Source organism: Formica exsecta, unplaced genomic scaffold (genome assembly GCF_003651465.1).
Source record: "Formica exsecta isolate Colony F162 unplaced genomic scaffold, ASM365146v1 scaffold337, whole genome shotgun sequence".
Lineage (NCBI taxonomy): Eukaryota > Metazoa > Arthropoda > Insecta > Hymenoptera > Formicidae > Formica > Formica exsecta.
Genome location: NW_021850624.1, coordinates 291,537 through 318,936, shown reverse-complemented (window position 1 = coordinate 318,936; position 27,400 = coordinate 291,537). Strand labels below are relative to the sequence as shown.

The 27,400-nt window shown below is 38.1% G+C and overlaps 1 protein-coding gene across 5 annotated transcripts in view; it reads right to left on the bottom strand.

Moving 5' to 3' along the window:
• The window catches only part of LOC115238434 (SAM and SH3 domain-containing protein 1-like), a 309,609-nt gene that overhangs the window by 48,203 nt on the left and 234,006 nt on the right, over nucleotides 1-27,400 (bottom strand). For all 5 annotated transcript variants that reach the window (XM_029812274.1, XM_029812276.1, XM_029812275.1 and 2 more), the window contains 3 exons: nucleotides 23,694-23,882; nucleotides 22,069-22,232; nucleotides 12,900-12,946 (listed from right to left, as the gene is read on the bottom strand). In XM_029812274.1, the coding sequence (XP_029668134.1) occupies nucleotides 12,900-12,946; nucleotides 22,069-22,232; nucleotides 23,694-23,882 (400 nt within the window). The remainder of the gene's footprint in view (nucleotides 1-12,899; nucleotides 12,947-22,068; nucleotides 22,233-23,693; nucleotides 23,883-27,400) is intronic.

The following is a 27,400-nucleotide window of genomic DNA, read 5'->3' as shown; positions in this document are numbered from 1 at the left end:
CTATATCTCCTTCTCAATTCTTGAATATTGATTAATTTACACCGCATTTTATTTATCTAAAAAAATAAAAATCTAGTTATAAAAAATAATTTATATTTATATATGTCTGCGGAAATGCGTATATCATTTAACAATTTTTTATTTATCATAACACTCAAGCTTTCCAACGTCAACAATTTTCCGACCATAATTAACTCTGATTGTAACAACACCTCAGAAATTACTCCCATTGTCAGTATTTGTGCGCACAGACGAAAATGCCTTTGCATGCTGTTCCGGCGGCGATGCCGAAAGATAAAGGAAAACGAGAAAGAGACGGAAGGAGTAAAGGAAGAGCAAAGAGAGATATGGGGAAAATAGCTGCACCAAAAGACAAATACGGCGCCAGACTCGGTTACGTTACAGCCGGCTGCATCCGCGCGACACCCTCTACACGCCTGCCCGATTCTTCCTCGCCCATTTTATACGCCGCTGCCTCTCCGTCTTTGTCCTCTCGACGTACTCTAGATTGTAAGTACGTACCCCCGGAGCTTACGCGAAGGTGGACACGAAAAATTATCCAATCCCTGAGATTTCGTCCCGGAACGTCTTTCGCTTTGGCCCCACGCGCTGGTAGCGGATTCATCCCCGACCACATGGATTTAAATGTCAACGCATATAATCTCTTTTCACCCTACTCTCTTTTTAAGATATAATTTATTTTTCTCCGTATTCTTTTTTAATAAAGTTGCACGAACTTGTCGAAGAAAAAATGTGAAAGATGAAACATATTTTCTTTGATGAAAAAATTCTTATAAATGTATAAACATCTAATATATATGCAGAATTGAGTTATTAAATTGATCTATATAATAATTCGCGTTGTACTTAGATTGCGATTCACGATAAGAAAAATATATTGCTCTTCGAATTAATAAATATTTGATTAAAATAACGGAATGGGCTCGAAAACTTCTGTCTCTCCTAAAAGCTTATAAGAATTTGGACAATCATCTTAAAACTTTACAGCATACAGGAAATAAAAAGTTAACACATGACAAAAAATGCCCATTGGTTGCTTGATTAAGATAAACATATCGTTCGGCCATTTTCAATTAGCTTTACGTTGCTCGATGATAAAAGTTCAGATAGAGCGCACGTGTAACTGAAACTCCGCGGTCTAATAATTAGTTCTTCGCGAGAGGCGGCGGGAATAGTGCGGGCGGTTGCCGACAAATTCAATTGGTTCCTCGTGAGGGTACCCTTGATTATAACTGGACCACTGGGGAAAAAGAAGCGGGCAATGATATTTGCCCGGTTTTCGACTCCCGGCACGTTTCCCCGTAAATTACGAGGAGAGTTTCGTGCGCCCTTTTCCGCGGCGGGGTGTTCTCGATTTTCCGCATTGTACCTCAACGCGAGAAGAATTTCACGTGCCGGCGGAAACGCGTTATTAAAGTCTGCGATTTTCTACCCCATCTTCCCATCATACTTCCTCGCTCTTCGTTTCCCCTCTCGCTCTCGCTGTCTGGTATGCGTCCGGGCGAAACTTCTTCGCTCCTTCGTGAATTGTTTTAGAGCAACGCGAACGAGAAAGCCCGACGCGCGAGTGGATGAAGAGAAGAAGAACGAAGGAGCGAAAGACAACAGGGGGCGAAAACTTTTCGCGAGAGAGTGGGAGAGAAGTTAACGTTCTCTCCCCTCTAGCCTCGACCGCGTAAAAAGGAGACGTCGGGGTCAAGAAGCGCTTTACGTATTCTGCAAGCTCAGGTTTACACACCCGAGTTATGGCCAGAAAAATCGGAAGTTCGCGGCCGGAAAGTGACTGCGGAGTGCCTCGCGTGTGACGCGCATAATAAAGTCGGGATGCGGCTTGGGGAAACGTTTGTTGGGACCCGGAAGTGAAATGTCGGAGAAGAAGTGCCACCAGCGTGCCAAATTCGATTTTCAGAGAGGGATGGAGTCGGCGCAATCCGACAGTAGAGCATACTTACATAGTGGAAAGACAATGTTCGCGGGCCCTCGAGAGGCCAGTAAAATCTCGCAAACGCAAACTACTTTGGAATAGCAAGATTCTATAAGATGTACGTGATGCTGTCAAGCATCTGGCAAATGGCTGTTCCGCGATAACTAAAAATTTTACCTAACGCGCGTTTGGACAAAAATTTATAATCATCGGTAATTTCTCATATCTTCATTAAAAAGAATATAAAGTATATAGAGACCGATGATTTTTCTTTTTAAATTCTATTTTTATCATTTCATATATTGCATTTTTCACATTATCATGTCCTTTATTCGTATCTAAGAAAGAAAATATGTGGAAGTATTGCATTTGTATAAAAGCCGCAGGCGTAATTCCGCTTTCAGGAGCATGGGAGAATTTTCGTAAGCTCGACACCGACTACCTCTCGCCTATAACGCCCGCGGATCCTCGGCAGTAGAGGGAGGACAAGCCCGTTATTATGAAAATCCTTAGCGGGCAAAAGCCAGGGTTATAAGCATGAATAAAATAAGCGGTATTAAAATCCACTTTCTTCCCTCTCTTTCCCCACTGCACCTGTCCCATCTTCGACGCCTCCTTCCGACTCCTCGCAGGCGCCGAGTTCGGCTTCGCGGGCGGAGTAATGGCATTCCTCTTCTCCTTTCTCTTCGTCCTCCTCGACAATTTACTTCGTTTCGAAGCGCTTCTCTATCTAAGCCCGAGGCGCTGTTCTCCCTGTCTCTGCCGATTCTCCGAGAAACGTGATTCAGCGCGAGATCTTTTAGTGAGCAAAACTCGCCAAAAACGAGATCTACAATAGCCGAGAAAAACGATTGATCGATTATCGTCGATGTAGAGTAACTTTGAGAAATGTACGACCAGGAATGAATGGTAAACTTTCGCGCGAATTAAAACTGATAATAAAATTTCCAAAAAAGAAAGAGATAACTAAACGAAAAAAAAAATAACAAGGCATATATTAATTATATATACATGACTTTAAAGAATTGATAAAATTAATTAAAAATAAATTGTGCATCTATTTGACACTTAAAAGCCCAAAGTTTAAGTTTCACAAATATTTTTTTATATAGAAACGAATATATTAGTTATATCGCCGAGTTGGTTTCACGCACACTCGCCAGTATACGACTTGCATAGATATCAATGTTGAAATGAATTATTCGGAGCCTACCTTTCCTTCCCGGGAGAATCGAGCGACTGGTTTTAGAGGTAATTCTATGGTAATGACAGAAGTACATGAATATTGAAGAAGTAATCTTCACGGTTTATAGTGTGTCCTTTTCACGGCGCGGTCTCTATAGTTGGCGACGGAGTTGAGTCAATATCGGTTTTAAAGTTCACTATTTTTTACGGCGTCAAATAAATGAACCGGTCGAGATAAATGGCAAGAGAATGCTGATATTATCGGGCAATCCATTTTTCACTCAACCGATATTGTTCGTATCGGAACGTGGCGGAGCCGACCCGAGAAGTGAATAATTAATTATACCGTTGTAATCAGTAAAAATATTTGATCAATATCGTTAAGTTAAATGAAGCCCGATTTAAATCCGGTACTCTCCGCGCTGGAAATATTCATCCGTTGTGTGTAATAATAAAATAACGTGTGCCGTGTTATAAAAGTAGATTCACTGTACATTCTAACAAGCAATTATATGATCGTATCAATTGAGAGAGCTTGATGGGTCGACAATAAGCAGTAATTGCATGGATGTCCAATTAACATCTGCATTTGTTTTAAAAAGGTCTATAGTATATCCTCTTTATTATTTCCTGTATCGATTTAACGGTGCCTCGGTTAACAGATCGTTTTCAATTTCAGACCACGTCACTGTTTTACTTGAACGAGAAAAAGTCAATACTACTATTTCCCCTTGCTGCGTTTCGCGATTACCGTTATAGTTTTACTAAATATTTTTTTTAATGACGATTATAATTTTAATAACAAACAAAAACAAGAGTAACATAAATTAAATAAAAATTAACGTTAACCAATGTCGAAGAAATCAATGTTAAGCGAGATTACGAGAGACGATCTCAACGATTTAAATGTTATAAAAATAAAGAGGGGACACGTGAAGGTTACAAAAGTTGGATGCGCTCCAAGATATGCAAGTAAATGGTGTCTCAACATAAACTTTTTCGGTCAAAGTTGATGGTAGAGCAAGTTAAAAGTTCTCCTCCGAAGTTTATTCTCTCTCGGTCAGTATACAAAGAATATCGTTCTTAATTCTTAATTCGTTCGTAATTAATTCTTCAACAAAATGATAGAAATCCATTTAGAAATTAGAAGTATTTGTATAAATCATACTTCAAAATTTTTTATAACAGTACAAAATTCCTCTCGCATTTTAACGGATTTTACATGCAAATTGCATTGAAATACATTTCAGGTATAATTCATCAACATGCTGTTGATGAATTTAAATCAAATCAGATAACACAAATTAATTATCAAATCTTATTAATACGGCTATTAATAAGATTTGATATTATTTTCTGCAACTTTCCTTTTGCGCTAAAATTTCTTATCTTACTATTTACTTTTGATGTTAAGTTTATCGCATTGAAGCTTATAAAGAAATACGTCAGTAAACAAATAATTAAAAGTCTCATGTAGAATTTTTTCTCATGCGTGAGACTTGGCACATTATAACCCCGAGTTCCTGGATCAACCGGCATTGAAACGAGATGCGTATCAATTTTGACAGACAATTACTCATTGCGATATGTTTATACCAGTCCAAAAGCGGCGGCAAGGTGGCGAGATAAGCGATGCAGCATCTAAAGAATACACCGGGGACTCGAGTCTCCCACATGGACGGAGACGGGAAAGCGGGGTGCGAAAACTGGATGAGCTCCAAGGCACACGGATGTCGCGTGCAACGAGCGATCTCACTTGCGGTCTCCGTGTATGTGTCGAGAGTCACGTCGAGAGGCCCATCGTCGTCCGTGCGCGACCCGGCGCGTCATCATTGTCTATTCTTCCTTACTTCGTCACGCTTTTGCCGCCCCGGAATTCTGCCTATGCCGTGTTACCATGGCTACATCGTGACGGGAGAGTGGTGCGTACACAAAAGTATCAGACCGTGCTCGTTTCTTTTCGCGACGGCCGGCGCGCACATTGAGAAGAGGGTGGCGCGGAGATTCGGTATGCGAGACCCTTTGCGTGCTGTTGCAAAGGGGTTCCGACGACGTGCGGAGGTGCGAGCGATTGCGCCGCGATTATTTTTCATTGCTGCGCTCTTTTCGTGTAATCCACTCCTGTGTTTGCTATTTTAATTAGGAGGCGGAACGTTTATTATCTGTGTAGGGGTAGAAAAATCTCACCGCGGAATTTCTCAAAAAAATAATGCAAACGTCATTATGTTCGAGTCTTACACAAAGATTAATAAAAACTTGTTTACATTTGATAAAATATTTAATAAAATAATTATTGCAATAAAATTATTTTTGTTTTTTTATAGCAAAATCTGAGCCACTATTTGACAAATTATTTAGCTACATATCATCTTATGACGTGTATGTATGTATATATATTATCTTATCGCATATATATATATATATATATATTACATATCGCCTTTTTCCACTCTTATCTTATGGCCAATTCTTTACTACAACGTCCCATTATCTCTGAATGTTTTTCATGCAAGTATTGTCCACGCGTGACGCTGTCAGGAACGAGATTACGATCCATGATCGTATCTTAATTGTATACGCTTTAGAAAGGAAGCTATTACTTTTTTTCATTCGAAATTGTTCTCTGCGCTCGGTAAACGCTGTAAAGGATAAATTCCACTCGGGCCGTCCCCCTTCTCATATGAAATTAAATCGTTACGCGCCGAACAATACGCGTACCGAATTTCTAGAGAGACGCGTAATGACAATAATAATACTGCGTTTCTGAAGAAGCCAGGAATGCGGATGACGGAATAATGAGAATGTTTTGTTATAATGTCGCGGATATAACTATCAGGATTCTTCGTACGCCTCGTACAAAACCCATTGTATACCACGTACGGTAGACGGCATGGGAAACGACATGGGTAGGCTCCTGTGGCCGCGAACGATACTATTGGCGATCGCGATACCATGATTGTCACGCGGATAACCCACGCATGCAAAGCAGTCGCAATTAAGCCGGGATGATTTGCATAAAGGTATTGTTTAATGGGAGAGAACGACCGAGAGTGGGCGAGAGACAAGGGACATTGCGCACTAGTCGGAAGAGAAATGCCGGTGATGAGCTCACGATAATTCGATTGCATTCCGTTGCATCCTGTGCACTGGATGACGGTCAATGTTCAACGGTAAGGCAGCTATCGGGCATTGCAATGAGTGTCGATTAGCTGCAAATTGTAGCCGCGTATTGCGAACATCTGCGTTGAGAAATAACAGCTGTAGTGCGATTATGAAAATGCTCGTTTCACTTTGTGCAATATTTAATGTAACATCTATTAATATCTTTCATATCGTTAGTATATAATCACAGTCTATTTCTTCTGTAACGAGATGTTTTCGTGCTCAAATCACTACTTATTTTAAGATACGTAGAAATTAATTTGTTTATCAGTCGTAACAGAGAAATGATCGTGTAGAGCGGTCGACGCGAAACGAAGCGTCGTCGTGTCGCTTTATATCCCGTTTGTAGGAAAGCCGGACGTCAATCTTTCTTAGATTAACGCATTCCCTACCGGCGTGCCCCGGTAAAGCATTTGGGGCGCGATGATTTATGATGTTATATTTCCCCTCGCGGCATTTGAAATAGAGACGTTTCAACGGTAACGTCCGCGGGGGCTTTTACGCGACACGACGTCCTGAAAAGCGCGGCCTCGAGAGTAGCTGTTGGCGGAAACGGCCATTAGGAATGTATCGAAGTTATTAATTTCCGCCGTCCTCGCAACGAGCGCATCGCCTCGTCCAAACGTCACTCCATGACTTTGCGAAGGGAGTAGGGTAGGTCGAGCTTGAATAGAATATTTCACTTCCAGCTACGTGCACGCATCTATGAAACACCGTGAATTCGTCGAATATAGCTTGGTCATTTCGTGGAGGAATTGATCGCATCGTCTAGACATATTCCAATGAATAAATATGATAATTAATTCCGTGTACAATAAACAGTAGACGCTAAAGTTTTCGATACTTTTGTATTTTCATAAATATTAATATTTGTATTATCACTTTTTAAATATGAATTACAATTTCTGCAAATTTTCCAAATTAATAAATTTCACCAAGTTTTATTTATTTTCTAATATCTTTAAAAAAGATTTGACAATACTGAAATTCTTTATTATAAGATTAAAGATATTTATTACAGAACTTTAACAAAAGAATATAAGAAAAAAGAAAAACAAATTTCAATACTTTTATATTTTTGTTCCTAAAGTTTCTTCAATATTTCACCAAATTCTCTTTTTCTCCACACATATATTTTATAAGAAATTTTTCTTAAATATAGTATCTCTTTTTCTTAGTTTCAAAAAATTTCTTAATAAATATATAAAAAAAAAATTTCGTAAGCAAACGAACGGTAAAGTCATGAAAAATACAGTAAATAGAAGAATATTAAGATATGTTGAAGAATCGCGCGCACGAATTGCTCTATTTATCTAAGTTTCCTTATTTGCGGTACTTTGTTTTACGAGTTCTGCGCAAAGGTGAAACGCTATAAGCCATAAAGCAGTATAATGGCGTTAAAAGCATATACTCGTATCTTTTTATTACCTTCATCATTCAATTGATGTGCCACTAAGAAAGTTAAGCTTATGCCGTTTTATCACCTATATCACGTTAAAGGACTCGACTCTACCTTCATATACGGAGGGCTTAATTTCTCTCGCCATGAAACTATTTTTACGAATAGCTTCTCTCGCGACGTAATATAACCATCAAATATCGTCGATCAAAGTATCGAAATTGCCAAAATGATTGAATGGCGACAAAATCTGTCTATTCATTTTCGTTGAGATATGTAATAATATCACTTTATTCTTTGATCGGTACGCGTCAACGAGAACGAAGCGGGACGTACTCAAAAACGATATTTTATTTATCGCTACATTTTCCACCAAATTATTATACCTCGTGTCGTGTCATCCGAGATGAAAAACCAATCGACGAAGGTAACGTCGCTAAAAGCACAATAACTGAGCCGCGAATCGCGATGGACAAATCGCGTTACGGCAATCGTTGCAGAGCGCCATGCGACTCGCTTTTTCCTCTTTGCGCAAAAGTTCCTCTTGATTGGCGACAGTGATTCAATTGCTCGTACGGAAACACAACCAGGACACGGGCCGTCAGAGAGCAATTGCGTTAAAAAGCCTTGCCGTTGGGTTTGTCGTTCGAGAAAACGTGTTCCGTTGCCTTCTTTTTTTCCATTTGCCATCGGCCGAATGTATTTTCGATCAGACTTCACTTCGCGAAAAACGACGAAATAAAGTCGCAATTCACCACGTCGTTATACGGAAACCCGGGGACTGTGTGATCATCGCACATCCTTCATGATAAAAAGAGAGGGAAAAATAATCGAAAACAAATTCAGTTGGGAAAAAATATCGTTTCCAAAGATCGAAAAAAAAAAAAAAAAAAAAAAAAAAAAAAAAAAAAAAAAAAAAAAAAAAAAAAAAAAAAATGGATGTCGTTGAACTCCATAAAAGATTTAATGTACACGAATTTATCTATATGTCATAATCCGTATTGTTATATGGAAAAATTCAAATTTTAAAAAGTTATTTGAAACTATAGATTGATTTTGTTTCGCATCTATTCCTTGATCCACGTTTAAAGTCGCTGATCCTTGTTCTCTGCAAGTTGTCGTTCTACTACACGAAACTTACACGACACGACGAATTTAACCGTACGTCATAGAATACAAACGCAATCGCCGCTGTTGAGTTTTAGATGAAAGCTCGGCATGTTGGTGCGATTCAATGCGCGGCGAGATATACACAAACGCAGAGGTTTCCCTATCGGAGTTCTGATCCAGACAGACCAGATCTGCTTTCCCACAGATGCGTATTTAGCAATCAGTGGCCAAGGAATCAATCCACCGAGTAAGCATTCCAGCAATTGAATTTGCAACGACTATCAATTTACGCACGATATCCACCTTTCCAACACATTGGGCAAACCGGTTTCTTGTTTAAAACCAATATATTGTACGCGCATGTAAAATTGCTAATATATATCGATATTTATTAATTACGATTTTGCAAAAATTATTTCATCTTTTAAGAAAAAAGACAAAAAGGAAATGTCAAAATTCTGTAAATTGCATATATAATTCTAACCGCATTATGCCATCTTTTCTTTTATCTTGTTTTTCTTCAACATGTGTATCCTTATAATTTTGTTTTTAAATTACACTTGAAATCAATTTCTCTTCTAACTGCATTATATAATTATTATTTTAAATTATATCCCGCATTAAAAAAATATTTAAATATCATGTTTTATATAAAAAGGAAAGACTGGACTTTCTCACAAGAAAGATATAATTAAACTAAAAAAATTATTAACGAGAAATATAATCAATATAAAATCTTTCTCTGTTAATTCAATATTTTCCATTTAATGTCATATTCGGGATTAAAGTGCTAAGATAACTATCCTGATAAATGTCGTACCAGTAACATGTTTGTAAGAAAAAAAGATATACGAAGGATACCCGCGTATCCGAGTTCCATCGTTGTTTCTTATTTGAACAGCCGGAGTTCTCTCGTTGCACACACGAAATTTCACGGCGGCTTCGAGGCACAAGCAGTGCAACAACACACAATCATCGGTTTCGATGCGACAGTCACAGTAAGCGGAACGTGACGTTGGTGAAATGCACTTGCACGAAGGATAAACGCATCATTCTAGCAGGATTCCATCCGTATGGACGATGCATTTCGTCGCGGAAAATTCAATGTACTTGTTTGATCTTGTTACAATAATCCGTAAATATTGTTCTAGAAACCATAAGCAATGTAGCAATTTCTTTCTCTTTTTTCAACTCAAAACATAATCACGTTAAATTATATTAAACAATTTCATTATGTTATATAAGAAAAGAAATTCATTCAATAATTCCATCATTAATTACTTGTGTAAACGTCGGTGAGAAAAATTTTTGCGCAGTAACTCTTAACTCCGAATAAAGCGTCAGCAATTATTATTGCCTTCTCTCGAGATATGTATTTTCAAGTACACGGATACCAAAGAGAAATTCCTCGGACATATCAATCATTGGCCATTCGTATCTCAGAGCGCGAAGCTACGCGCTTGACATCTCGACGAATTCATCATACGGCGCGCACAAACGTACCATGCATTCATTACCATTCATCCCGGTACGGATACCGGGCGCGATATAGCATGCGCGCATTACTAACAGAGAGGAGAGCAGGATGCAGTTGCACGCGTTATGCGGGGATAAGCGCACTTGCTCAACTTGTCTATCTGCTTGGCCGCCCGGGCTCTTACTTGGATTCCAGTCCAGACAAACAGGCTTGCTCTCCCACAGTCCGTGCGTTTCGCCAAGCAAGCACAACCAAGAGCGCAAGGGTATTTGCGTATCTCTCGGCAACCCCGCACAAGGTTTGGGGGGTTTGGGTTCGGTTGGCTCAGTCGGTCCCCACCGTATACTACGTTGTGTGCTACGCGACAACTGCTAAGTGCTGCAGCAATCCGGCATCGACGCCTCTTACACGGAATTACTGTTAAGCGCGCGCCGCTTCGTGCGTTTCCACCCTAAACTGATTAGTCCCCGCGATTCAACGGAGTATCTCTGCCGCGGAGAGACGCGGGGGATGGAATCGAGAATTTCACGAGCTGCCCCTCATTGCTGCCGGAAGACGGTCGAGAAGTGTCAACGTCTTGTCATCGGATGCGAGCGCGTCGGAATTTTGGAATTTGAGGAAATAATAGGAATCATAGTAACACTTAATTCCTATGCGATGCGAATTTTTCTCCGAATGCAGGGCATTTGTATATTACTTATTGTTAGATTATTAAAATTTGCAACATGATAATGATAATCGCAATATCGATGTTTTATATAAATATTTGCAACCGACAAATATTTTGTCAAATAAAATAACTTTGATACATACATATAAATCATACTCTCTCTATAGTAAAATAAAAAATAAAATTTAAATTGAGAGAACCAAGATAAAACATGTCTAATAAATATATTAGTCACATGTGTTAAATGACATCAATTATCAAAACTCGAACATTTTTAAAAAAGAAGGCTTTTAGAAAGAAGGCAAAAGCGAAAAACAGGGCTCAAGATATATTAATAGATATACGAAGAAAGAAAGAGAGAACTAGATCTCAATTACGTATTCATAGGTGGAAAGAGTATAACGTGCACGAGGGTGATGGTAGAAGTCAATAGAAATGAAATATCAACGCGAGTTTTCCCTCCTTCCCCCTCGCATTCCGCGATCGGTCGCGCCCTTCTCCCTCTCAGCCGCTTTTCCAATAAAGGATCTCTAAAGTGTTTTTCGATATCTCGAAAAATTCCACCGCACTACGTAGCATCTTGGTTTTACTTCTTCTCTTCCAGAGGGGCCGATTGCATGTGCACTAGTAATATAACTAGCTTCTCGAGCGCGTATCTCATCGGCAAAAATCGGTGGTGGATCCGAACGGTGCGCCTCGAAGTAATACAAGTTGTAACACATCGAATATTTCTTATATACGACTCGATTACATGGATGGTATCAGATGGTGGTAAATATTCATTCGAAAATTTTTTTTCCACTGTACAACAGATGTAGTTGCGTATAAATTGATCGGGAATGTTGTATTACGACATAAAGGAGCGAGTATATAGTATTACAGAAACTAAAATTCATCTTCACATCGTTGTATCCGTCATTCTTATCTAATCTATAAAATTTTTATTTCTGCGAATATCAAATTTGCATGGAAAGCTTCTCTATATCTTTTTCGTCGCCGTAAGTAGATCTGCAAATAACTTTATCTCATTCTTGACGATGGTTAAGAGGCTTAAGAGCTACGGGACAACTACAAGTCAAGCTATCGAGGGACTTCGATCTTCTCCCGGCTTGAAAATGCCGGTTATAAAGTACCCGTTCTACGCGCACTCGGCATTATCCGATTTGTATAACGGATGAGACGCGAGACAACAATGTTGTTGGAGCGATCCCAACTGCAGCTGTTTGCTAATGTTGGCGATCGGTTATCCGCAAAGGCGCGTGGCGAGATTCTCCCACATTCTCGCATAACGATGTGAGTACGTGCGCATCGCAACACTGAGGAAGGTAGAAAGGTATCGTCCGTTCATGGTCGTCCCCATTGTTAGATCATTTAGATATATTTCATTGGTAGGGACGCGCACACAAAGAGGCGATGCTTCGCCTCTTGAAAATCGCGTCCACGTCACGTATGCACGTGCTCGCCCCGGGAATGCATGCATCATGCAAAGCCCTACGATCGATGCATTAAATAACCTTCTACTGCATTCAAATCTCTGATGTAGTTCGTTCGGCTTTAGTAAGCTTCGGTATAGTTTTCTCTATTACGGAGTTACTCTCTGTGTTCTCGTAAAATGATCCGTATATTGCGAGTAAATCGATAAATTAAAAGGAAGAATGTAATCGCGACGACTCTGTGCTTGTGTGGTCATTGTTTGTTGTATATAAACGTAATTTACTTTTACGAAAAGTCAAAATTGCGAATATAATATATGAGACAACTGAAACTTTTTTTAGTGCTTATTATTAAAACTATATATGTTAATAATTACGAATAACTAGCAACGAAAATATTCGCGAAATTCTAATTTTACCTCTCGCAAACGAAAAACACGACGAAGAGGCTCGAGTTTTCCCCTCTTAAATCTTAAGCCGAGAGACAAATGAACCTGCGAAGTCTATGTGCGACTTACCGTTAGGCGGGAACTCGTAGAAGAACGCAGATCTCGGGCTCAGACAACTGGAACAGAAGAAAATTACGGTTAAAATATGCCGACAATTAAAGGGACGACGCCGCTTGGCAGACCGCCCGGCGTCTACCAAGCACTTCTACTTCGCCTCTATGTATTTCGTTTTTACCCGTAGCGATGCTTCGTCGTTCTACATGGGAACACGTGAGTTTCTCGGGCAAACATAATCGCATCAAAGTTACGAGTATTGATGTTGAACGTAATAGAGTGACTAGTTTTGTTCAGATTTAATACATGCTTTGATATATGAAATTGATCAACCGGCGCGCGTATTTCAGTATTATTATGAGTATCGTTAATGAATTTACTAGCGTTTGCCGAGTTAATTTCAATTTAATTAGTATGTAATACGTATTATAGCGTATTATAGCGGTATGATTTGGCTTCTCGTTAGAGTTTAATACAATCGTTTGTATAATGCACAAAACAGCAGTATTTAACGTAAATTGCTTGCGGAGTATCTTTTAGAGGATTATCTTCTGCGAAAACAAGCGATAGCAGAAAACAAACGAGCGATAAAGAAATAAAGGTAATTATTAAATGGCTTAATGCTGATAGATATATATGTAATTTTAAAATAATTGTTACTTCTGGAGAATAACACGAGTAGCATTGAAAACGATTTTTATGGATTTGATTTGTATCGAAAGCGGAAAGAGATCGGAAATCAGTTTTTTAAATAATGTCTCGCGATACATGATAATGAAAAAACAAAGATTATTCTGTTTCATGCATTCAGATGTGACCACCCTACGGGCAACAGATTATATACTGATGATCAAAGGTAATATTATACGTGCGGCTTAACAAATGCGCAATTCCATATGACAAAATTGTGGAATTATTATGCCGTTAATGTAGTTTCCCGTGGCGACATGCGCGGTTTCCGTGACCATACCTTGTCCAGTGAATGATTGCGCAATTCCTTTCTTTTTTTACCCACTTCTCTCTCTACATATATCGACTATCGTGAACGAAACAAGAGATCAAAGTGATTTGCAACATGGAACAGTAATTAATTGAGTAACAATTACAGTCGTCCGATAACCCAGTCGTACGCGCGACAATCCATTTTCGCAATGCAAATGTGTGCGTGTTCAAAATCGTGCGAAAGTACAAAGAGACAAGTGAAGCGAGAGATAGAGAAAAAGACACAGTAGGATACCTATTTGTTAACACTTTAATATCGATTTACCAATCAATCAATTTTATTCTATTGCAAAGAGTAGGACAATTATAATTAAGTTATAAAAAAAAGTTAATAAAACGCCTCTTGTAACGCCTCTTTATCTCTATCGTATATAAGATGATTCAAAGTTACTGTTCGCTATTCTCTACACACAGAAAAATATTATTCTATTGCTAAGAAAAATGATTACTCAGTTTACTTTTCTTCTTTTAAGCAACAGTTATCTTTAAAAAATATTTTCTTAATAATAATCTTAAAATAGACTTGTCATAAATTTTAGAAAAACTCATTATCATATACTCAAAAAAAAGTAATTATTTTCTTTTGAAGAAAATTATAATAAAATTAAAAATTTATTATTTAAAATTTTATCGAAGAAAAGTCAGATGTGGTTAATTTAATGTAAGAAAATTTATTAGATCAGAAAAATTTAGTGTATTTCTTTCAATTAGATAATTTAATATTCTTGATTGAAATATTAAACTTACTAGGATTCAGAATACATTTTGAATAAATTTGATGCTTATGATGAACTTATGATAGATTTGCGGATATATGAACTTTTGAAATAGTTGAAACAAGTAATATTTAGTTAAATATAGTATGTATTTTTCTGTGTGTATGATTTTTGAATGCGTAATTAAAATATTTCCATGATGTAGCGATAGAAAAGGCGACGCGATCCTCCTTATACTCGATAATACGGAAAGATACACGTGAATCCCGATACGCATCTCGGGACACGTGAAGCTATCGCGTCTTCGTAAATAATGGTATTCACCGAAGTATTCCAAGTATCCTCTGCTTAAGAGCGATCGATCTCTTACGGTAGATCACGCCGGAATGTGCGCGCGATTTCCAGCCAATGTTAAGGGTCGAGCCAGGGAGCACAAGCTAATAGCCTTATTGGCTGATCTCGTCGATCTCGATTCTATCGAGATCACAAAGCAAACCGTCGTCGTCGGAGAAGTCGAGAAATGTCATCGGGCATAAACACATACCCATACATGCGCGTTCAATCGCCCCGCGGTGAGGGAGCGGCAGAATGGCCCGCGGGAACGGCGAAGGGGTCGATAGTTCACGTGCCAGAGAATCGGTAATAGATAGCGCGTCGTTGTCTCAATGTGTCCTGATACACCGCGCGGCGTAATACTAACCGCATACTAATAGGATCCTTTGACGAAAAGCTAACATCTCGGCGGGTAAACCGCCGCGCGCGTTGCAATTCCGGTCAGACGGCCACTCCCGTCCAAGGCGGTCTCTCTTCCTCTGTATCCACTATGAGGTCCACTATCCCGAGTCGATTACCTTGAGTGGCCTCTTCTCCTCAATGGATTCGTAATAGATTCTACCGGCAGCGTAATACAAACAAAGAATATCCGTTGCGTCCAAGGATATTCGACCGATATTAAAATCGAAATTAAAAAAGAATAATTGCCTATTCTTTGTAACAAATTTTTGTAAAAAATTGGAGACTTTTTACAGTCAGATTACTAAAGCGTATATAAGTGAGAGAAGCGAAAATTGCCGTTCTTTAAACGATTAAATGTGGAAAAAGTTAAGTTTACGAGACTGTCAACATTCACAGAAAGCCAACATTTATTTAGTCGAGACCTAAGCGTCGTAAAATCGATTACGTCTGTCACGGTTCGAATGTACAACTGTATTGGGCTTGCTTTCTCGTTCAACTTACAACATCCAGACGGAAGAAGTGATTGCTTCTTTCTTAGGTAACGACAAATCTAGCTGTGTGCCAAGTAGCAATCGATTTAGGGCTGTTAAGAGTCATGATTACTACGATGAGTAGGCGTTGGAAGAGCCGTGCTCCGAGTGGCACGACATAAATGGATGGTAGAACGTTACCATCGCCCGCGCAGGGAATCCTGATGAAGCTGCGGGATCGAAGTCAGCTGATGTAACATAGTCTATCGTACGCGATTGAAAACTGTAGGAAAACACGAGGCTCTATACCTTTTTAACCTGTTCGCTGCCACTCGGATATGCAAATTTCTTCCAAGGAGCCAGCACGAGTGTCCTCGTCGCGTCTCTCGTGTTATTTCTCGCTCCTTGCACACGAATCTTTCAGTAGGTAGACATTGAAAAATACATAAGATGTTTGGAATGCTACAGCGCGTTTCGAAGAAATCAAGGAAGCGTTGCAATAAAATTTTTTCGAGACTTTTTGAAATTTTATTACGATTACTATACACTCTCCTTATATATTATTGCGATATTCTTTCATTCTTTTTAATGTTTCTCTCAACTCAAAAATAATATCCAAAAGTTTAAATATTAACATAAAATGTATGTTTAATAAACCGTTATAATAAACTATGTTGTAATATATTTAATAAATTAATTTAATGTTGCATTTTTATATAATGCTATGACTATGCATGTGATTATTCTTGTATTACTTTTTTCATAAGCTATTTCAAAATTTAAAGCAGTTGAAAATCTAAAAGAGTTTCAAGTAAATCTCGTATTTTATATTTATTTTAAAATTATACTTATTTTACATTTTTTTTATATATGTAAAGAGATATACTGAAAAGTTTAATTTTACGTGCGTAAAATAATATGACCAATGGTACCAAACTAAATTGTAAACTAAATTTAATATTTTTATGACACGTCTACGGTTGACATCGAATACCCAGCGTGCAGTTGACGAGAAGGGCATAGAAACGGCACGTATCCGGTTCGCTGCATTAACGTGATTCCAGTATAATCACGCGCGATACATTTATAATAATGAATGAATTTACGAGAGAATAGCAGTTTCCGTCGTTATTCATAAGCACATGTTCCTCGTTGAAATTTCAATAAAGTTCGCAATTTTTGTTTGACAAAAATAATCGCGCATTTCTCATAAAATTTGCGTTGCCGCAAAATCCACATTTAATATTACCAGATTACGTAACTATTAATAATTGTATTCCTTTCATGTATAAAAAAGCAATAAATATGCATCTAGCTTTAATGCTATTTAGAATGCTATCTATATGGCGCACGATAATGACAAAAGATTCAAACTTATAATGATATAAACTGGTTACAAATGTGGTTTTAACTCATTTAATAATATCGAAATAATGCATGTTACACTGAATTTCGTAGTCAAAAAATTAAGGCATTAAAATGATAAATGTGTCTTTTATTAAAATGTAGAATTTATTTAAGCTTGCTCTCTCTCTCTCTCTCTCTTTATAACGATAATAATAAAAATAATTTTCTACATATATATACGTACACACTGTTACCTTTATGCCCTCAATATATTAATAACAATGACAAACGGCTTCGCAATGAAGATAATAAAATATTCGAATAATCAGGATGAGCACAGAATTCAAATCTGCTGCACATCGAAATCGTTCCGTGTTCGGCGCTGCGTAAATACACACCTGCACGAAATCATGTGTATGAGAAGCAAAACGACGTGGTGATTCGACAGCTTTATCCGGCGAAGAGGGAGAGAGAGGAGGGAAAGGCGGACGGAAGGGTGTGATCGAAAAATCTGTTTTGTCCTACGGGATCGATCGATCGTAAACGCGCCGGCACACGGCCAACAATTGTAGACGACCGGATGCAAGCGCCGGAATATGGAAAGGGACTAAACTGCGATTATACGCGGAATGACGGGCGCGCGAGGTCGAGAGTTTCGCAGCGCGGATAATCGAGCGCGCGCATTCTGGCGCGCGCGATGCGACGCGACGTGCCGACGAGTCGATAGGATTACCTTGCCTGGCCGTCGACACGACAAAACCGACCATCGGCCGTGGCTGTCAACACGTCAGTCAGGCTTTACTTTGCCGCGTTATTGTCCGTTTATTAATTTATGACCACGCTCCGTGCGATTGTTTATAGCGCGAATGTTCCGACGCCCATTTTCGCGAATACGAAGAGCGCGCGGCTAAGCCGTTCAATCCGTCGTTGCGTCCGGAGTCACGATTAATAATTTTCCATTATAAATTATTTCCAGCCCTATCGATAAAGCGATATACGCCAACGTACGATGATCCGGTTCGATGTAACTAATGGAAACGATACTTAGGACTCTAGGATTAAGTGTAAAGAAAAAATAAATAAAAATTTGAAGAAATAAAAAATCCAAAAGAATTTAATGCATCTATCTCGTGTGGTTTACGTATACGGATCGGCACGTCGTGTGTAAATGAATTCCACAAGGGGGATACAATAAAACACGCGCGTTCGAAAAACCGGACGGGGTACTGCATTATGATAATGACATTGCATTCGCGCGCGCAAATACCCTCGGTGGAAAGACGTGACGCGGCCGGCGCGACCGGTCCGGTCGGTTGCATCATCGGCGGGTAATCGTTAAACGCATCATCGACCGTGTGACAAACGGCCGGCCGTGTGCGCAACCGCGTATAATTAATGCATGCGATCCATTCGTCAATCGGACGCGATATCCATCTCCGCGTTGCTAATGAATTCCGCGATCATCGTCTCGCCGCTTCGACGCGCGTCCCGACGCGATGGCGGACACGATGGATCCTCTCTCGCTCAGACGGATCAAAGCGGTTGCATGCAAGATCGATGCAGAGGATATTGCTATCCCAGGATCTCCTTTCTCTGGCAAAGATCCCACAGAAGAGATATTTATTATTGCAAAATAATGAAAGGAAAAGAAATTAAGTCACGCAAGTGAGGGAATTACGAGAAATTTTATAAATTATATTTTATCATCTTCTTCATTTTATATTTTATGATATCAGAAATATATGTATTGTATTTATTTTCTCTATCATATATAATATTGAGAGAAAATATTTTTCTGTATATTTATATCTTATTTAAATATTTAAGAATTTTTTTATATAATTTAACATACATAATAAATAATAAAATAAAAAATAAAAATAATTAAGAAATATTAAAAATCTCTCGTTATATATATTCTAAAAAAACTTTTTGTTTACGAGACATAGTAGACGTAATAAGGATCCACCGAATTCCGCCCCTAATATTACGCGATGAAAGAAAAATAAAAAGCAGATGTTCGACATTCCAGTAAGAAGATCGTCATCGAAGCTGCGGTGAATCTATTAGAAATTGTTTCTATCACAAGTCAAGCTGTAACATGGAACGTGAAAGGCGAAAGGTGTACCTCGTCGACTATTTTTCAATGTTTTTCGCGCAGTCTGCCATGTAACGATACCACGGCAGTACATGCTTTATAGCACCGCGATAAATTACCGCGAAGTCGGTAATTATTTTGGCGTACGTGGGCAACAGAGACTGCGGTCTCTCGGCTCGTTGCATTAACGTGCCGAGCATCGCGATGATATTTATGAGCCCATTAAAAATCCCCGCCTAATGTCCTTCGAAACGCAGAAATTTTTGCAAGAAAATAAGTTTCCAACGATACACGATAAAAATATGACATTGGATTCGCTGATTATCGCTGCAAAATTATTGTTATTCTCATCCCTTTCTTTGCCTTGATAACTTTATTGTAAAGTGTTTTGTGATAAGAAAAGCAATTAATTAATAAAATATATAATTGAATATAATTAATATTACTGACAATAAACAATTACGTCGATAAAGATACAGACATAATCATATGAATTTTTAAATTTCCTTATATTTATTCTCATTAATTTTTAATATTTGACCACTTGATATGGCTGCTAATTTATTTCTGTCATTTTTTATTTTGCTTATTGTACTTCCCGATCTTCATTATTTAAGAGAGCAATTGAAAAGCATTGTACTTTCGATTCTCGTTATTTACAGCAACAGGACGCCAATTAAATCCACGAAAAGCTTCGTTCGATTGATCGTTATTTCCAAGCAATTAATTTTATGGTCGCCGCAAATTAGTGCCATTATTAGATTGAACAATAATTTTGTACCAGCATGTCAATATCCAAACATTATTGTATAGCTATATATTTACATACATCTCACAATTTTAAATCAGTGCGAGTAACCATTTCTTTTTAATTAAATTATAATTAAAAATATGGATTAAAAAATCATTCTTTTTTTTATTTATAATAATAAAAACCATTTCCAACAATTCTATGAAAATTATTGTCGCGAGAATTTATGGTTTTCTGAAAGAGGATCCGGTGTATTCGATTCAGATTCTACGTCATTTCAAAGCCGAGTCACACAGTACCGAGAATGCCAATACGGTCCGTGTGAAAGCGTACTCATTCGCAAAGCGTGCTCATCGCGGCAACGAGAAGAGCGAGAGAGCAGTTTCATGGGCTTAGCATCGTGGTTATTCGCACGAAAACAGTCGATGGCCACGGCGCGATAATGGAATTTAATAATGCGATATGCCTTCTCTCTCACTTTCCACTTTCTCTCTCTCTCTCCTGTCTTGGTATTCTTCTCCCCTCCTCGCACCCTTCTCGAACCTTTCAGTTTCTCCTGCTAGCAACGATGCGGCGCAGCATCGTCGAGCAAGTACACGAGAATACCGGGCCAAACGCGCTCTCGCTGCCTCGGTTCGTCGGTTAATTAGCCATTAAATATCAAGCAGCCGGCGCGAGACTGCACGCAGATGGTATTTCGGATCAGTTAGAGCAGTTAGCAATGGGCAATTACGGATAATAAACAGACTGCGCGCGACTGCGGCAGCGAGCGGCGCGCAGTGGCGTCGTGTTTTGCGAACGGTCCGGAAAGCCGAGTAGCGCTTGTCCTGTGCAGAGGTGCGCAAAAATGGGAACACCATTAAATATAAAGGATCTCCAATGTATTTAGAATTCTGATATCTTTACTTTAAATCTTTTCTCTCTACCAATGTGCAAGCTAGGATTGATAGTAGAATGAATTGATATAAAAATTGAAAACTTGCAAGTTCTGAAGTTATATAGAAGATTACAAATTATAAAAACTCAAAAAAAAAAAAAAAAAAAGCGACAAAATATTGATTTCACGTTGATAGACCAATTGGCGAGATAGATTCTAATTTGAATTTGATATCCGTGCTGTCCGTTTAAAGCAACCATGTCATATTGCTTTTCGTATAAATTGAATATTAAGCGTTCCACAAGAATATCTGCGCTTCATAAACACGGAAGTTTGACATCCTATACGATACATTTACGATAAATAGTTTTTATTTAAATTTTAAGGAAGGATTGATTAATCGACATGTCCCAAATTTTGGGATTAACTGGATCAAACATTAGCATTAATATTTCATTATTCCCGTGCACTATATACGCGCGTGTTATCTGACTATACAAATTAAATCATCAAATGCGAAAATCGTTCTGTTTTCTCGGATTTGCAGTATTCGATGAATATATCCCATGTCGGGCATCAATGATGTGATTCGAACAAGTAATGGATTCTGCCGCGTTAATATTCTCTTGCGCGATAAATAGTTCGTATTCAAGTATAAGATAGTAAATAGTTCTTTTATTTTATTAATAATTTTTATTATTTAAAATATTAGTATACACACGCACACATACATACACACATGTATAGAAAAAAGTAAATTATACATATCTGTAAGAATAAATAGAATTAGATAATCAAATCTTAAAGTTTTGGAAAAAAATTTTTAAATGCAAACTCTGTCTGATTAATTTCGACTTATTCTACTGATTTTTCTGATCCCTAAATTATTATTATGCCTAATCATTGCATTATTCTTTGTAATTCAATTACTAATTTTTTATGCACTTATTTTAACCCTCTCCCTTCCCTCCTACACACATATATATATATACACACATACGCACAGAAAGAGAAAGAAAGAGCAAGAGAAGGAGAGAGGCAGTAACAATTTTCTTCATATATAGATTATATTTTAGTTTTCTTAGATAGATTAAAAATGCTTTTTACTATCTATTTGAATCAGATTATATTTGCGGACAAACTATTGCAATACTGGATATACAGATATCAGCATGAGTTTCTTCTTACCTTTGATAGGTTGCCTGAGGTCCACCTGATGTCACGGCGGCAGTCGTGTTTTGTGTGGCGAGTGCGAGCTTCTGCTGCCGATGCTGGAGCATCTGTCTGCTGAAGACCCCGTATCCGAAGCCATAGATTTCATCCTCCTCCTTGTCGCTGAGACAGCTCGAGGGCTGCACAAAAATGAAGAACGTTCGCTCTTTTCCATTACTTTATACATGGCGGCGGGTTTTGCTTGCGGAGCAGTACGGGACTACCATTTACATCGTAAGTAGGAAAAGCCTCGGAAGTAGTATTAAGAACTTGTTACAATGAAGACAATATTGTTGTGCCACGAAATTTTGTGAGAAAAAAGATTGTATAAGCGGACTTAAGGGTCAGTCTAATCATGTCTTTTGAGACGACAAACCCCGTCCTCCCAGAAAAAAAATGTACTGATTATATAGAATGTTTTTTATATATAATAATAAATCCATATCAAATTTTGGTTTCATTGTAGATTATTAATTATTAGTACAATAAAAATATCTTGACAATTATATACTTAAAAAAAAACAGTGATTTATTTTTGTAATCAGAATCAAATTTTTGTCGAATATTGTTAATTTAACATTAATTTTTTTAATATATATGATTAAATATTTACAAAGCTTTTGCAATTTTTGAACACATAAAACTTTGATAATATAAAAATTATAAAAATATATCGTGAGATGTAGAAAATTAAATGGTATTCACAATCAGTTAATTGAATTATAAGCAAGACGATCAAACAATCGTTTTCACGTTTAATAAAAACGCGATATTCCAGAAGGCGAGTGATTTTTATTAATTTTCCAAATTGATATGCTATCGATCTTCGGAGAAGAGCTTGACCTTAATCATCAATCGATTGCTTGCGCTTGAAAACTCGATTAGACGCGGAGAAAGTCTGGGGTAACGAACAATAACCGATTTAAGCTGGGATCGATAGAGTCTACATGGTTAATCGCCTTAAAGCACTTTAGGAAGTTACTCATAGAGGCCACGAACCCACAAATGCAAAGTGTTTGAGCTTCCGTAAATCATTCTTCGCTAAATCTCTTTTTTGTTAAGTACATCGTTCAATATATAAAAAGACTTTTAAATATTTTTCTGCCTCTTGCAGAAAAAGACGACAATATTTAAAACGTTATTTAGTAAACCTAATATGATTCATATAATCTTTTCATCAATTGCATGTTATCATTAATCATTATCTTAAATATTCGGTACACGCTTATATACTTTGTTGCAATAACTGTTAAAACGCAATTTTATAAATACGTTCGTATTTTATCGACACGCAATTGTCTATGTCTCCCTCTAACAATTTTCCTCGTAACAAAATTGTATCTATCCATCAGAAAAAGGCACAAACGCTCGTATCGAATCAACTGGACGTGTTCCTCACGCGAATTCTGTCCCTTCGAAAGCAATTTGGCGAAGTGTCAGGGGAGTGGAGTAATAAGAAGAAATCGCGGCGATAGACACAAGCCACTATATACTGTATGTCATCCTTTAACCGCATTATGCTCCCCGCGGAAGCAATAAAAAGAGAATTGACGGAATGGGAAGGGTGGCAAATAAAAGCGAATATGAGGGATTTTGCTTACCGAGTATTTCCCGGGCACGTAAATGGGCTGTGAATGACTGGTGGTGAGCTGAGTGTTGGGCATTCTGGCGGAAGCGTTTGTTTCTCGCCGACGTAACTCCTCGAGCGGTTCCAAAACATCTCCGTAATGTGTTCTGAAGAGATCCGCGTACCTCGAAGCGAGTCCCTCCAAATACCCCCTCTCGCCCTCCTGAAAAAAACGCAATATCAATACCGTTAGAAGTCGTCAAAAATAAATGCAATAACGCGATTTATATGCGATATAATTTTATGCATAAATATGTGTGTATTCTGCAGATATGTCGTTTGCCATATAGAAAGATCGGCCGCATTGTCACAGTTAATTAATTATGCGGCACGTAATTAATTGTATCTTGCATCATTTATAAGTGCGGAAATATTCATTATTGCGGTTAATCATGCACGGTATGTTGGCAAGGCGATGTAATGTATAATACAATCAAGAGATGCGTAGATTACAGTACAGTAGCTTTGCAAAGGATGACATTTCAAAATATAAATAATAAATATATAAATTTGATATAAATAGATAAATTATTAATCTTTTTTTTAACAAAAACTCACTATGCGGGAAAATGAGAACAGCAAAAAAAAATTTTTTTTTGAATATATTGATGTAGTGTCGAAAATTAATTATGTGTGCTTAAACAGATTTGTGTCATAATAAATTCCTTCTCTTCATGACTTAATAAATAAATGTAAATTTTCAATACAATATCATAAAATCAATTTTTGTTGAAAACACGTAACACATTTTACAGATTAGATTAATTATTCAGCTATTTAATAAAGGCTGACAAAAGCATGGAATTTTGTGATATATTGCGTATAATAACAAACAATACATATTGTCTGATTAAATAAAGTCACTGGTTAAACTGATATAACTTTTCGAAATAGTCGGATACACACATAATTACAATACGTCTAAACGAGAAGTCTATGTTTTGCTATCTACGATTGTGTGGAAAGTTGTTAATATACGCGCCGGTGAAATATTTCTCTGCTTTTCAAGTATGTATAACAAAAATATATTAAATTCCCTCTCTTTACCAGCACTATCCACCTGTCGCATTTAAATAAAACAAAATTCATGTTTATTCCTCATGTTTAGAACAAGAAACATTAAAATTAAAAAAAAAAGCGAAAAAGCTATAAATAATGTGCTCCTGTAAAAAGCACATTTTTACATCAATGCATTTTCATTGTACACATTTATGTATCAATTTCGACGATGTTATATTAAAGCTCTTTCTACTTGATCAAGCAAACTGATATTCACGGAAAAAACCTTTATACGTAAATGTATATATGTGTGTGAGTGTGTATATATATATATATATACACATATATATACATTCTGTTTTTCCGAATCGTGCCAGGCTAACGTGCCGACGCGGGTGGTATATGATTCAACAAGGTGGCACAAGGGCGGACGTGAGGAGAAAGAAAAGCCAAACGTCGGTCGTACGATCTCGGAGAAAGAGAAAGAACACGGACGATGAGAACTAGGAAGACGAAGCCGGTGGTAAGAATCGGCGTACGACGAAGGTTGAGTGTCACATTAATATTTCAGGATTTCACTTCCGCCGACTCTCGATTCGAGAGTCCCAGACTCGTAGTAACCGTGAAAGGGCTATGTCCTTCCCTTTTATAGCTATGAGGAGGAGGCGAAATATATAGAGGGAGGGGGTCAAGAAAACGCTTTGTCTGGCGCGAGTCGTCTCCTATTTACACTTTAAGCGTCTCCATCCATTCACCCCCTTCGCCGCCGTTGCTGTCGCTTCCGCTGGCAAACGTTATTCCGCGGCTCGCGACTATCGTGCGCGATCGTCTCCCGGATTTAAATCCCATTTGTAAATATTCCCTTCGCGGCTGTGAGTGAATTACGCGGAAATTATACCCAACGCGAGAAAACGGTTCATCTTCCGCGCGAGAAACGCCGACGGTTTTTCACGTCTATGCAACTGAGCAGCTTCGCGATAAAGTGTGCGATGCGTTTAACTCTTCGAGAGAGAAATAAAAAAATCTTCCTTTCTCTTTCTTGTATATAACATTAATACTTAATGGAATATCAGCAATATATTCCATAGTAAAATTAAGTTTATTAATAATAATAGCCAAAATATATTTAGAGTAAATAACAAAGCAGTATCTTTACGATCGCGTACGATTAAATATGCGACATCAACTCGTTAACCCGTGAAACAATTTATTGATTTTGTTTCAAACAATTCATTTAATAATTTATCTTTTTAGGACATGACGTTCGTTGCATGCTACGAGATAAAAAAGAAGAATGGAATGTGCGTACCAAAAACGCACCCGCGTAACTAATTCTCTCGGATATGCGACGTACGGCACATTCCGACAATCCCGTATCCGTTTCGCACAATTATATACAGCTGTCGCCAAATGCGCGCTCCATCCGCGGAAAGAATTCACGACACGTGTGACGTCGCATTTTCCTGTATTATAGTAGCGGCAGAGTAAACTGCGTGAAAAAAAGATATTCAGAGCGATCCATATTGAACGTATAACGTGCTTGTGTGAAGCATGCGCGATTAAAATAAAATATAAAACTCATATTCAAATAAAGATCTTGATATCTTGCCCTTTTTTTTGTGATTATAGTGGATTTTTCAGATTGGTATCTCCCATGTATTTTATATAGTAATATATTTTGATAACAGATTTATAATTAGAGAACATTTGATTTAAAAAAAAAATATATGTACATGCAATATTATTAACGAGAAATTAAAAACGGACAAAATTAATTATCATGATTTTACTAACGATGGATATGATTCTACAGTTATGCAGAAAGTATCTATTAATCAACCGAAAGAACTCGGGTATTCGTGACCGTAGATGTGTGAAGCACGTGCTTTCAATATTTCCTTTAATAATGCTCCTGCAAATAATCACTCAGCTTGTGAAAATTCATTTTACACCAATCAGTCTGTTGCAAAGAAACGTTGACACGTAATATACATCGGTACGGGAGATATTCAATGAATGGACGGTAATATAAAGTCATCAATTGCAGAACGTCAAACGTCAAGATTTTCATTACGATATAATCTATTCCGACGGCGGTGCCATTTGTGAGGGTGGGTTAGAGAAGACATTAAGGCGAGTGTCGAAGACGCGCGAAGGATGAAACGAACGGAACGAGTCATCGTTCCGCCATCTCCATCCCTCCCTCCCTCCCTCCCTCCCTGCGTCCCCTTAACGTGCCCCGTTCCCTCGTGCCCCTTTATCGATAATCCGCGAGTATTAATTAGAATTCCAATCTTCCGATTTAATACGATGTTCCCCGCCACTCCGCACTTTCCTCCGTAGTTCTTGTTCCAGCACCTCTTCCTTCCCCTTTCCCCCCCCCCCCCTCTCTACCCCCACTCCAATTTCTGTCCTCCGCCCCATCATTTCCCTCCGGGGGCTTAACGGTCAAACTGAAACTTTCAAATTGAGAGCGCATAAAGCGAGCGAATTTTGCACGCGCGAGCACGACTCTTTGGAACTTTATTGCATCGTAAATTAAAATTTCATCCGTGAAGGGATAATCGAGGAGTGATTAAAGCGTTCATTTTATCAAGAGCCGCGCTTGGCGAAACGTCCGCCAAATGTCCCCGCGGTTAACACAAAACTCTTTTCTCTCTTCGTTTTCATGTCTCATCAAAA